The sequence below is a fragment of the Talpa occidentalis genome, unplaced genomic scaffold, assembly GCF_014898055.3.
Source record: "Talpa occidentalis isolate TD23 unplaced genomic scaffold, MPIMG_talOcc4v2.1 talOcc4.4, whole genome shotgun sequence".
Lineage (NCBI taxonomy): Eukaryota > Metazoa > Chordata > Mammalia > Eulipotyphla > Talpidae > Talpa > Talpa occidentalis.
The window spans coordinates 27,074,088-27,088,015 of NW_023604295.1; the positions used below are offsets into that span (position 1 = coordinate 27,074,088).

The 13,928-nt window shown below is 38.8% G+C and overlaps 1 protein-coding gene across 4 annotated transcripts in view; it reads right to left on the minus strand.

The window, feature by feature from the left end:
* The window catches only part of KCNMB3 (potassium calcium-activated channel subfamily M regulatory beta subunit 3), a 61,693-nt gene that overhangs the window by 4,446 nt on the left and 43,319 nt on the right, over positions 1 to 13,928 (minus strand). For all 4 annotated transcript variants that reach the window (XM_054700390.1, XM_054700389.1, XM_037525142.2 and 1 more), the window contains 2 exons: positions 3,808 to 3,996; positions 335 to 533 (listed from right to left, as the gene is read on the minus strand). In XM_054700390.1, the coding sequence (XP_054556365.1) occupies positions 335 to 533; positions 3,808 to 3,935 (327 nt within the window). In that variant the 5' untranslated portion in view covers positions 3,936 to 3,996. The remainder of the gene's footprint in view (positions 1 to 334; positions 534 to 3,807; positions 3,997 to 13,928) is intronic.

A 13,928-nucleotide genomic window follows, 5' to 3' on the forward strand; every position in this document is an offset into this window, starting at 1 on the left:
TTCTTTGCCTCCAGACAACTATTTGTGAAATTAAAATAATTTCTCACCTGTCTATGCACCCAATTATTTTTCTTAAAAAAAAAAAGTCACTTCAATTTAAAAAAATAAAAAAAAAAAATACCATTTCCTGTTAAAATATAATAAAATCTCAGTTAAACAGCTAAAAAAATGCTTCTAGCTTCATTTATGCTCATTTGACCACTGGTCAGACATTTCACTGGAAGAAGGTAGATTTATCCCTAGAGATGGCTCTGGCTATTGCACCCTGCCAGGGACAGTCTGCAACAAAAAGGTGTCTATATTAGAACACTAAATTATATCAAATTTACATTACCTTGCTGTTTATCTGCACAGCCTCTTCATTATAATGTAGGAGAACTTTCTGACCTGAATGGGTAAGATTCACAAACACCTGAAGACACGGGTACTTGCCCTGACCTCTGCAGTCCACACCACAGGTGAAGGCACAGGCCATCCACTCATCCATGATCTGTGTGTAGATGATAGTGCAGTTTGATTCTTCTCTCTGAGTGCTTCAATTGAAAAAAAAATTAATGAAAATTTAGCTCTAGATTTCTAATGTGGAAACCCAAGGCATTTGTCTATTTCAAGGTGACACAAGACCATTACAGAAGGCACAAAATGACTAAAGAGCCTCAAGGATATTAAGACAGATAAACAGCAGTAAATCCCCAAGTTCCCTCAATTCTTTTTTTTAAAAAGATTTATTTATGCATACAAAAGCTGGGGTACAGGCCAGAGGTGCGGGGGTGAGAGGATTCGCCAGAGACAGAATGGGGAGCAGAACAGGCTGATTGACTGAAATACACTGCTGAGGGGAGCAGTGGGTGAGACAGGAGAGGTCTGCTGCACCATGTGGGCAGCTCCCTGGCCGGGGATCAAACTCGTGCTGCAAAGGCTTCGGATAGCTTCACAGTGCTGTGCTTAACCCCTTTTGCCACCAGGGAGGCCCTCCCTCTCAATCTTTTTTTTTTTTAATTTATTCATTCATTTATTTATATAAGCACTGGGTATAGTCAGAGGCATGGGAGGGTGAGAGAATTCACCAGAGCCAGAGCGGAGAGCAGAACAGGCAGAGTGACGAAGTACACTACCGAGGGGAGCAGCAGGCGGCAGGAGAGGTCTGTGCCACCATGTGGGACCCTCGCCTGGCGGCCGGGTTCAAACCAGCACTGCAAAGACTGTGGGCAGCTTCGCAACCCAGTGCTCAACCGCTGCGCCACCGGGGAGGCCCTCAATTCTTTTTTTTTTAAAGATTGATTTATTTATGCATACAAGAACTGGGGTACATGCCAGAAGTGCAGGGGGGCGGGGGGGTAGGGTGAGAGGATTTACCAGAGACAGAGTGGGGAACAGAACAGGCAGATTTACTGAAATACACTGCTGAGGAGAGCAGAGGGTGAGTCAGGAGAGGTCTGCTGTGCCATGTGGGTAGCTCCCCGGCCTGGGATCGAACTCTCACTGCAGTGACTGTCGATAGTTTCATAGGTTGTGTCTTAACCCCTTGCACCGCCAAGGAGGCCCCTCCTTATCAATTCTTAACCCAATAGAAAAACTTAATGGTCCTCAAATTGCAGATTCACCAGAGTTCTTTAGAATGAAGAATTTGTTAAACTATGGATTCTATGTCTTAGCTCCCAGATATTTGGTTCAGGTATCTGAGTTGAGGCTCAGGAATCCACGTATTGAACAGTATTTAAGATGCAGGTGTCTGTAGAACCACAGTTTGAGCTGTACTCACCGAAATACTCTACCAAGCTTCACACACACTCAGAAATCTCTCACGTCTCATCATCTCCAGATGCACCCATTGGCTGATGAAAATGTACCTTTGGAAGGAGTCCAACTGCAGCGTCCTTTAGTCAAGGTAAGGTACAGAAGTTTGGAAATGAGGTACAAGTCTATATGCCCACTCTTCTTCCAAAGAAACTCTCATTCCCAAGGAATCACTCATTAAAAAACCTACCATGTTTTTGCTATTGATAAGTTCCTCGAGGTCCTCTGGACTCACCCCATGTCACAGGATCCTCTGAGTCCAGTGGCTATCTGAACTTCTCTTAGTTTATTCTCCCCAGTGCAAAGCAGGGAACTTACTCTGACATCATCCTCCCCCATCAACAACAAAATGTATTTCTAAATTCATTTAAAATAATCATTTCTAAAAATATCTTAGATCTGTCTGTTTACTTGTGATAGAACTTAAGCTCTCTAAAGCCTAATCAAGTGTGGCATTGAGTATAATTTAAATCTGGTGGATTTCAGGGCCTCCCTTGTGACACAGGGGTTAAAGACACAACACTATCAAGCCACTGCAGCACAAGTTCGATGGAGGGGGTTTAATGGGGGTATAATAGGGAACTATGGGTGACTTGGTGGTAGGTGTGGTGTGGTCATATACATCTGAACATTTGTGATCCTATACATATGAATCATACAATACTGTAAGTCAATATTACCTCAATTTTTAAAAAATCATGAGAGATGAAAACTTAACATTCTTAAACATTCACTTAATTGCTTCAAAAATACTAGAAAAGTAAAATTTATAAGTACAATTTTGTGCCAGACTGCAGAAGTTACCCTCAAACCACCTCCTAACTTACATACATTTATGAGGTTCAGACCACAAACTTGACTCTGAGCTTCCTAACAATGAAGAAAATACAATGAAATATAAGACACCAGGTGTCCATTGAATAAAAGTAAGTTGGTTGATCAGGCGCAAAACACATTTTCCTGGTGCTAATATCAAAGAGAAAATTCCTTGGGATCCCTCTACTAGTGGCCCTGTATGCTGAAGTGATGGTGACAGCCATTTATTGTCCCAACGATGGTAACTCAGGAATGACAGGAGATGAATCTGATAAATAAAAGTTGACACCCACTTTCTTTTCTATGACCCCTTTTCTCTAGTTCACTTCTTCCTTCAGCTTCCTCCTTCCCATTCCCCAAGGACCTTCTGTTGTTCTTTGGCTAGCCAAAGAGAAAGCATCCCTTGCTTACCCACTACCAAGTATTCCCCTCCTACAAAGTACCCCGGTCAATGTGTGAGCCATCCTCCAAAATTAAACAGCTCATCCCTTTGACCTAAGCAAAACTCCCATCCCTCTCATTGCTGCAAGCTTCATTTAGAAGACAAGAAGTCTTGTCAGAACAACAAGTTAGTTCTTTACTGGCTGTATGACCGACCTTGGGCAAGTTACTTGGTCTTTCTGAATTTCTGCTTTCTTAGTTATAAAATGAATGTTAAAATAATGCTTCCAGCATGAGTTTGCTATAGATTTAAATATATTTATAGTTATATATTTAATAAGTGGTAACTTAATGCACACATTTAAAAAGGAAGCTGATTCAAAGAAAGGGAAAGAAGCTAACATTATTTTTTGAGCAACTATTATGTTCCAGGTAGACAGTGTCAAACTTAATACACTCAGATTCAAATAACTTTTACTGTGCTATGTAGAAGGCTTAAACTAGCCCTTCCCTGTTACCTGCATGTCCAAGGGAGAATATTTACCTAAATAAATATCTAATTGGTGGATTCATTGTTAAATATATTTTTGATATTGGAATGCGGTAGCCACAAAGGAATATCTTCCACTTTCTTACACCTCTTCCTCCATGCGCTGCTACCCCCAGCACTGAGGGAGAACCAGGTGAGTCTATCATCTCTGTCCTAGACAAAGGTCAGGGGAGCTGGGAAATCAAATCCAGTTTCCCCTCCCCTACCATGTGCCTGGCTCTGATCAGAATTGGGAAATCTGGGTCTCCTTTCTCTTTCCTTACCTGAGCATGAAAGGTTTTAGGATGGTTATTCCAAGCAGGAAGAACATTAGGACTGAGAAGCCCATCATTGCAAATCCTAGCAGCAGGGCGCGGTCCTCTCCAGCACTGGACGGCCACTTCCTGTGCATGTCCAGTAGGTCGCCATCATTTTGCTCTGTATTTCTCTTCCTCCCGGAAGAAAAGGCTGTCCTTTGAGAAAAGTGGAAAAGAGATATTTCAACAGGCTCATGAAGAAATGAGAGCATTTACCGATCCAGAGGCAGGCGAGGAGGCATGGTCGCACCTGCCTTACCTGAATGTTGCCAACAGGTAACCTGCAACAGAGAAAGCCCACCTTCAGAGCTTGGGGACAAGTCCGTCTAAACAACATATATGTTACTTTAAAACTTCTCTTTAATATAACAAATAATACTAAGTAATATTGCCAGGTGGAAGCCTTTGAGATCTATTTAATCAGTGTTTCATTTATTTTACACTTATTCATAAATAAGTATTGTGAACTGAATTATCTACCAGGGACACTACATAGTCCCACTGGAATTATTTTTTACATTCTTTTATGAATGCCATATGGACAAAATGACTCAAAAATTTCACATTGGGAAGTCACAGCATCCTGAAATAGTAAGATTTGACTTGTTCATTCACATCCAGCGGTTGGTAAGGCAGCGTAGCTAGCATAGAGCTCCCTGGCCCACGGCCCAGCACACTCAGAAATACCCAGGACTTCACCACTGTCTCCTCTTCCCTCACCCCACATTTCATCCTCTCTGTCCACTCATGCATGGACATGAGTGGCCCTACATTTCTTTTTTCCCTCTCTCTGCTCCACTTCAGCAAAGGATGTGATTAATTCTTTGACAACGGGCAGAGTGTGGGGGGAGGTCCAGAGAACAGTAAAGTCCAACACAGAGATAACTAACCAGTGACTTCCGGACCATATCCAGGCCATGGTGTGTTTTGTTTGACCTTGTTTGACCTGCTATGTGTTTGGGTTTTTTTTGTTTTCTGTTTGTTTTTCTTTTTTAGTTTCTTTAAAAACCACGAAATTTATCATAAAAATGCTGTTTTCTGACTTTAAAAAAAATCACAAGTGCCACATTCCTGCTTTTGAACAGCTGGTCAAACCAAACAGCAGCTGCCCCTGTGGGCATGAATCTCTTTTCCAATTCGCTCCAGTCCCGCCCCTTCCTGTGGTCAATGTCACTAATTTGCTGTTCTCTGCTCAGTAGGCATTGAATCCCAGGGGTATATCCATTTTAAGTGGCTAAACAAAATCTTAAACCAAAGAAATGCAGTTCTAATGGTAGAAACTCAGGCTCCATCAAACTGCACAAAAGCTTACTATATCTTGAAGTCAAGCAAAAACCCAGACAAAGGAGTTGCTAGTTGTTTTTTTCCAAAAGTATTTTATACTTCACCCCACATCCTTCTTGCTTCTCTGCCTAGCTCCCTTGCTCCCTTGTTCCCTAGCAATATTTGCAGACTCCAAAGAGACTGAGGAGAATCACATTCAGTCCAGGGTGTTCCAGGAACCCCCACTGGGGAGCCATGACCTCCAGAGATGACTGCCCCTTGCGGTTAATAAGACTCTGGAAATCAAGGACCTGGTTTGGGGATTTTTACTCTACTCTGATATTTTACTTATCCTCTATCATCCCTCCCTCAAGAGAAGTGGCAGGGGAGAACTTTAAATAAAATTTGAGCAATTTTATAATTTATCAACAACTATGATTCATTGATTAAGAAGAGTTTTAGCCCTGAGGTAAAGTTTGGATGTTTTGTAGGTCTCCAATGCCCAACTCCCTTAAACTGGACTTTAGTTGCTTTATATTGTTAGGTGTTCTGAGGCTTATTGTAAGATATCCATGAAATCCATGGTGGAAGAGGCTTATTATGCGATCTCTCCAGCATTTCTGACATATTAACTCAACATGTTCAGTTGTAGCTGCATGATGAAAAACTGGCATAACCTGATTCTGATCTAATTTAGGAATAAGACAAACCTGGCCATATTTTTTCTTTCTGATATTTCTGTCTATTTTATTCCCTTATGAAAAGTTGTCCCCCTCAGAGAGCCCTCATGAAGAAGTTATTCATTCACTAAAAGTGAATAGATACATTTTTATTATTGTAATACTGATAGGCTTCTATTTCACTAGCATGTGAATAGGACATTTACTCTAAGTGCAAACAACTAAAAATTCTAGTCAAAGGTTTTTTTTTTTTTTTTTAAAGAAGAAATACCCAAAGGACCAAAACTATGTAAAAGTAGAAACCCAGAGAGGAAAGAAAAAAAAATTACAATTTCCCCTGAGATTTGTAACCTTAAGGTGAACCTCAGGATAATTTATAGCTTGAAGTCACTACATGGGAAATCCCAAAACCCCAAGCTGAGGATTTCATTTAACATTATCTCAAGCAGGTAGTGCCCTCTGGCACCTGAGAAAAACAAACATAACATATCTGAAGGAATTCACCTCCAACTCAGGCCTTAAGAGAATTTTATGTAGTTTCAGAGAGTACTACTCCATTCAGAAGTCATAAAACAGAGGCCCTCCCTGGTGGCCTAGGAGTTAAGTCTCCACGCTATCACCACTATGGCCTGAGTTCCATCCTGGGCCAGGGAGCTAACTCACATGGCACAGCAGACCTCTCCTGTCTCACTCGCTGCTCCCCTCAGCAGTGTATTTCAGTAGATCCACCTGTTCTGCTCCCCACTCTGTCTCTGGTGAATCCTCTCACCCCTCAAGCCTCTGGCCTACACCTCAGCTCCTCTACAATAAATCAATATTTAAAAAAAAGAAATTAAAAAAGTCATAAAACACACAGTGTCTTTGAATGGAAATAAAGTAAGCAGAATCAGATCCATTAAAAAATTTCAGCTGTTGGACAGATGATAAAAATGATTTTGCAATATATTTGAAGAAATAACACGAAGATTGAAAATACCAGAAAAAGCAAAAGACTAAATTATTACTATGCCAATTTTTTTAAAAAATCCAACTGAATTTCTAGAAATGAAAAATACAATCATGATTATAAAAAAATGAAAGGACAGAATTCACAGTAGACTAGATACAACTGTAAAGATAATTGTAAACAGAGAACTGGACATGTAAAATAACCAAAGTATGATACATAGAGATTTCCTGAGTAGAAAATATCAGAGAGGTTAAAAAACCTGGAAGATAGATAAAAGCTCTTTAAAAGGCCTATTCAGTTTCAAGAATTAAAAGAGAAAAAAAGAAATATTACAGACAATACTTTTAAAAAATAACAGTATTCCAGAATTAATGAAAACTGAGTCCAGAGATTCCAGAAGCCCAGGGGGATAAAACTGTTTAAAAATACAATTAAACAAGATGGCAGAGTAAAAGATGCCAGGCTCACCTCCTCCATACAATCAAAAAAAGATCACAGCAGAAAAAAAGTCAGTAACCCCTAAAGGAAAAATGGACAATTAACAATACAGGCCAGGAACAAGGGTCCAGAGGAAAAGGGTAGAAAAAACTTCAAGTGAAATGTTTACAGTGTTACTAGGGCAGTGCAACTCATGAGAGAGGGAGGTGGCTATGCAAGGAACTCACTACAGTTGCCTATTCTGGGCACACACCAACATACAGAATTTGGAGACCTGGCACTGCACTGGATAAGGGACCATCTGTGGACTTTTCAGTAGAAACATGACAATCAAGAAGAGAAGGGCAGAAGATATATAAGAAATTAAAGAAAAAGATTTCTAATCTAGAATCTCTTAGCCTGCAAAATTAACATGAAAAAATAGAAGTAGAAATAAGAAACATCACTGAAAAACAAAAATTAAAGAGATTTATCAACATCAATCCACATATGAAAACAAAACTATAGGGCGAGACAGCTTTGAAGTTTATCAATCCTCTAACAAGAACTGATACCATCTTGCCCAATTTGTTTTTAAAAATACAAGAAGAGTGAATGCTCCCAAATACATTTCAGAATGCAAATATTACCCTGATACTGAAGCCAAATAACAGGACAAGAACAGAAAATTATAGCTCAATATCCCTATGAACATCTATGCAAAAATTTTCAGCAAAATACTAATAAATTGAAATCAACAGTATATAACTAGAATTATACACCAACTGGGATTTATCCCAGGGATGCAAGACTGGTTTAAAATACATAAATGAATCAATGTAATATATGATATAAACAAAAATAATTTAAAAATCACATAATGTTGGGCCTCCCCGGTGGCGCAGTAGTTGCGCGCTGGGTTGCGAAGCTGCCCACAGCCTCTGCAGCGCGTGTTCGATTTCCGGCTGCTTCCCGGCCACCGGAGGAGGGTCCCACATGGCGCACAGACCTCTCCTGCTGCCCGCTGCTCCCCTCAGCAGTGTACTTCGGTCCCTCTGCCTGCTCTGCTCCCCGCTCTGGCTCTGGTGAATTCTCTCACCCTCCCACGCTCTGACTGTACCCAGTGCTTGCATTTAAAAAAAAAAAAAAGCAATGACATTTTAAAAAAAAAATTACATAATGTCAATAAATACTGAGAATAATATTGATAAGATTTGGCACCCATTTATGATAAAAAAAATTTTAAGAAGATGGAGGCAGAAGAAACTTACCTCAATATAGTAAATATCATATATTACAACAACAAATACAATCCTTAATGGTTAAAAAAAATTTTGAAAGCTTTCCCATTAAGATCAGGATCAAGACAAGGGAATCCACTGTATTCACTTCTATTTAACTTAGCATGATGGGCCTGTTGCAAAGCTGACACAAAAACAGGAAATAAAGGGAATTCAAGTCTCAAAAGAAGACATGGAACTATTTAGAAAAATCCTAAATATTCCACCAAAAAAACACAAGAAACAGTAGATAAATTCAGCAAAGTGGCAGGTTATGAAATCAATATACAAACATCTATAACTTGTTTATATACAAACAACAAACAGAAAATAACTCCACTTATAATTGCTTCCAAAACAATGAAATACCTCAGAATTAACATAACTAAGGAAGTAAAGGACCTATACAACTAGAACTACAAGGCATTATAATAAGGCCTTAATGACATATTGGAATAGAAACATATCCCATGTTTATGGATGGGGAGAACCAATATAATCAAAATGACGACCCTGCCTAAAATGACATGTAAATGTAATGAGATCCCCATCAAAGTTCTGGCAATATTTTTCAAAGAAATTGAACAAACTATATTGGAAAATTATAGGGAAAAACACAAAAGTAGCAGAAGCAATCCCGAGAAAAAAGGAGAGAAATGGAGGCATCACATTACCTGACACCAAAATCTACTATAAAGCAATGGTACTAAAAACAATATGTTGACACAAAAATAGACATATGGATCAGAAGAACAGAATCAAGAGCTCAGAAGTATATCCACATAAATATATCAGTACCTAATCTATGATAAAGTTGTTAACCATGCAAAGAAGAAAAAAAAGTCTCTTTAATAAATGGTGCTGGGAAAACTGGAAAACCAGACATAAAAGAATGAAGCTAGATAAGTCTCTAACGTCATCCGCAAAAGTAAATTCCAAATGGGTTAAAGATCTAGATGTAAGACCTGCAGCTATAAAATATATAGAAGACATGAGCAATATGTTCCGTTACATCAACAATAAAGATGTTTTTGGTGACTCAGCCTAAATGACAAGGGAAATAAAAGCAAAAATAAACAATTGGGATTACCTCAAATTAAAAAGTATTTACACAGTGAAAATAAATACAAAAGTTTAAAAAGACATCCTATTGAATGAGAAGGAAAATAATCAGACAATACATAACTGACAAATATATTAAAGTCTGAGATATATAAAAACTTAGTGTTCAATAATAGGGAAAAAAAACTACCCAATTAATAAGTGGGCAGCAGATATGGACAATTCACCAAAGAGGTTATCTGGAAGACCAATAGATATATGAAAAAAAGATCATCATCACTTTGAATAAAAGAGATGCTGGTTAAAACCACAATGTGATACAATTTCACACCCATGAGGATGGCAGTATTAAAAATACTCCCCCAAAGCTGGAATGTATGCAGAGAAAGAGGCACCATATTGCACTGTTGGTGGGAGTGTAAAATGGTACAGCCAATATGGAAAGTGATTTGGAGTTACCTCAGAAACTAAAAATGCAAATACCATACGACCCAGCAATCCCACTTTTGGGTATCTCTACAAAACATATGAAAGTATCAATGCAAATATATATATGCACATATATATATTCAATATAAGTATATAAATATATATATATATCAATGTTTATTGCAGCAATATTTACAATAGCTACGACATGGAAGGAGCCTAAATGTCCATCAATGGATGATTGGATTAGGAAGTTGAGCTGTATCCACACTATGGAATATTATTCAGCCATAGGAAAGATGAAATACAGCCATTCTCAGCAAAATGGAGGGAGTTTGAGGGAATTACCTATAATGAAGTAAGTCAGAATAACAAAAACGAACACTGGACATTTACATAGTAGATGAGTAAGTTTAAATATGATGCTTAAACTAGTGGATATCAATAAACATGGTGAGGGCTCTGAGGTTAAGAGGAAGGAGAGAGCGAGAAAGGGACAGGGGATATAAGGAATAGGTGGGAAAATATTTTTAAAAATCCATGAAAAGACACAGAGGTCGTGTACAGCCACTTAAAACAAGAGAAATGCTTCAAAAAGTAACCAGAGAAAGAGACAGATTAACTTCAAGGGAGTGATAATTAGACTGAGAGCTTACTTCTCGATGAGAATGGAAGCCAGATGACAGAAGTATTATATATATGCAATACTACAGCTTTCTATACCTAGCAAAAACTCTCAAGAATAATTACGAAATAAATACATTTCAAACTCACACACAGTTTGCCATCAATAGATTCTCACTTAAAGAAAGATCAAGTATTTATGTTAAGCAGAGAGAGAACAATCCAGATGAAAGACAAGACAAACAAAAAGCACAAAACTATGATATAATAAATAGAAGTTCATCTGTAATTGCAATAAATCTAAATGGATTAAATGACCCAGCTAAAAGTAGAGATGATCCAATTAGAGTTAAACATATATTGTACTCATATATTTTTTTTAAAAAGGTACATCAAAAACACACATATAGAAAGGTTGAAATTTGTCACGCAAAGTCTAATGAAAAGTAATTGATATGAACTTTAAGATTAAAAAACTTTATTAGAAATAAAAAAGGTAATAGCAATTGAGTAAAGTTTAATTCACCTGGATGATATAACAATACCAATTTATATGTACCTAATAGCATTGCCTCATTGAAAGAACTATTGGGAGGGGAGACAAAACTTACTTTCAGATTATAGGAAATTATTGCATATTCTCTCGGTAATTGATAACTCAGCGAGACAAATCAGTAATGAAATAGATTTGAGCAAAATAATAAATAAGCTTTATCTAAATGGTAAAAATTGACTACCGATCCCTAAGAGAACATACGTTCTTCTCAAACATATATGGAACTTTTATGAGATCTAACCACAAAATGAGCCATAAAGAAACCCTCAACAAATGTCAAAGGATTCATGAAAGGATTCATATTCATTTATATCCTCATTTTATGAAACTTGGAAATTATAGAAAAGTCTAGAGAGAGAACAAATATCAGCCTCAATTATACCACTTAGAGATAATTGCTGTTCATTCACTGGGTTATTTTCATCCTCTGTATTGTTTTAAATAGAATGAGATCACACAGGATATTGTTGAGGCTTTTTTGTGTTGTCTCTTTCACGTAATATAATAAATATTTTCCCACATATTAACAGTTCTTTGTAACTCTTTCATTGGTTATAAAATATTCCATCAATTGGATATGCCATAATTTTCTTAACTATTTCCTTATTGTTGAATATTAGGTTTCCAGTTTTCTGAAGCCGTAAACAGCTCTGTAATTAACTTTGTGGTATCTACAAGCCCATTTCATCCAAGGGCCTCAAAGTACTTAAGAATGATCTAACTTTGTTCTCAAGCCATTGAGATGAGTGAAAAGTATTTTTATTCCCTTCTTTTGCCAGCAATGCATGTCCATTCTATCTCACGTGTTACCTGGAGATAATTTGTTCACAGTCAAGTCACAGCTCTTCTGTTGCTCCTCTGCAGTCAGAACTGACTTTTCCACCAACTAACACAAATTGCAACAACAGAGTCTTCTGATACAACCTGAGGCAAATTCAGTTTTCAACGAGCTTAAACATGCTTTTCTGGGTGTGATCCCTGTAGAAGCCTCTCCCTACAACACTGTAACTTGTGCAAGAAATGTTCTATAGATGCTGTGGGTCATCAAAGTTTGATAAATCATCTGACACTCACTTCACATATATATGCAATTTCAAAGCACTGGGTATATGCATATTTCCCTGTAATTTGTGTTGCAGACAAGATTTAGATAGTTATTTTCATCCTTCTATTTTTAATTACAAAATTACTTAACAACTTCTTTGTTAATGGAAAATGAGGTTAAGTCGACATGGTTTACCAAATTTGACAGAGGAAAGAGCAATGATCCAACTGTGCATTTCATAAATAAAAATAAGATACTGTATTGCTTTGGGGACAAAACAACTCCTCTTACATCTAGTTACTTGTGAATGGGGCATTAACACTTGTTCCCTTGAATGTCATTTGATCCCTATACAGTGATTCACTTTGTCTTTTCACAAAAGCATTAGTTCGTGTCTAGAAGAGAAATATTTCTGCCTCTCTCTTTAGTCTGTCTGTTCCTTCCTCCTGCACCCTCGCCTTCCCCACCTCCGCACCCACCCCCATGTGATACCTTATGTCTGACTCTCTTGTATTCTCTGTCAAATCCACAAAAGATTAAAGGATGATCTTTAATATCTCCATTTTTCTCAGCTCCCAATTCTATTTGAGTCACTAACAAAACATCTAGGTTCCAGATAGTGTGAGTTAACTGGCAAGTCTGCAATATCTCATTCTTCAAACACCCTCAGGCATTGCTCTTTTCTCTCAATCTCAGGGTCTACTTGGACTTCCCCACTGCACCCTATCTAGGGACAGACAGGAGTGCACTAAACTTAAGGCTCAGCCCCTCTGCTTTGCATTCCCCAGGGGAGAAAAGAGATTCTCAAGATAACAGCTATCTCACATCCCCCACCCCCTTCAGGAGCAGAGGGTAGTTCATAACAACAGCTAAAATGTATAATGAAATAGTTTAGAGCATAGTTCATAAAGAGTATGCCAGAGCATGGAAAGATTATTTCTACTGCCATTTCACAGACAAGAGAATGAGACACAGAAGGGGGGTTACGTGATTTGCCCATAGTGGAACAAGTAGTTAAGTGGGGGAGCTGGGATTTGAACCCCGACCTGTGATTCCAAGGCTTAAGCATGCTTCACCAAGGAGACTAAATACCAGTGGTAATTTTTTCAGGCTTTCATTCAACCAAGAGTTGTAATATTGAGCACCAACTGTGAGCTGGGCTCTTGTCCTAGTGCTGGAGGAATCAAAGGTGAGCTAAAAACGTCCCAGGCTTGGAGAACTTGCACCTTAGAAGAGGAAGCCAACAAGGAACCATGCAGCCTCTTGATGTCTGTGCTGCTGGGAGGCTCGGCAAGGGGTGGGTGGGGGTGGGGAGAAAGACCAGATTCAATCCCAAATTTGTTATGGTCACTCTTTTTTAGTCCCTTATTGTGACAGGTGCCCATTGCAGGCTAGGAGATTCTGGTGGTGACTTACCTCCCCTGGCGCCTCCGACTGCCCTGGAGTGTAATTTGAACCGGGACGCTGAACGGCTGCATGAGACCAAGGGATGGCCAAATGGACTCCTTTTACCTGAGTCATACCCTCTGAGGGCACGAGAAGGGTACGTCTTAAGTACCAACGGAAGTGAGGTCCCAGAGGAAGCCACCAGTCCCATCACAGGCAGCCATCAAGAAGCGCCTGCACCTTCAGAGCTGCCACCTGGGGTGTGGGGCACCCGTTTTCCTGGAGACATGGGGTGGGAGGGACACATCAGCCTCAGTGGCTGGCCATGCAGATCCCAGCAAGGACAAGCAGTCAGTTCTAGACTTCCAGGAAGACTCAACGTGGTTTTCTCCAGCCT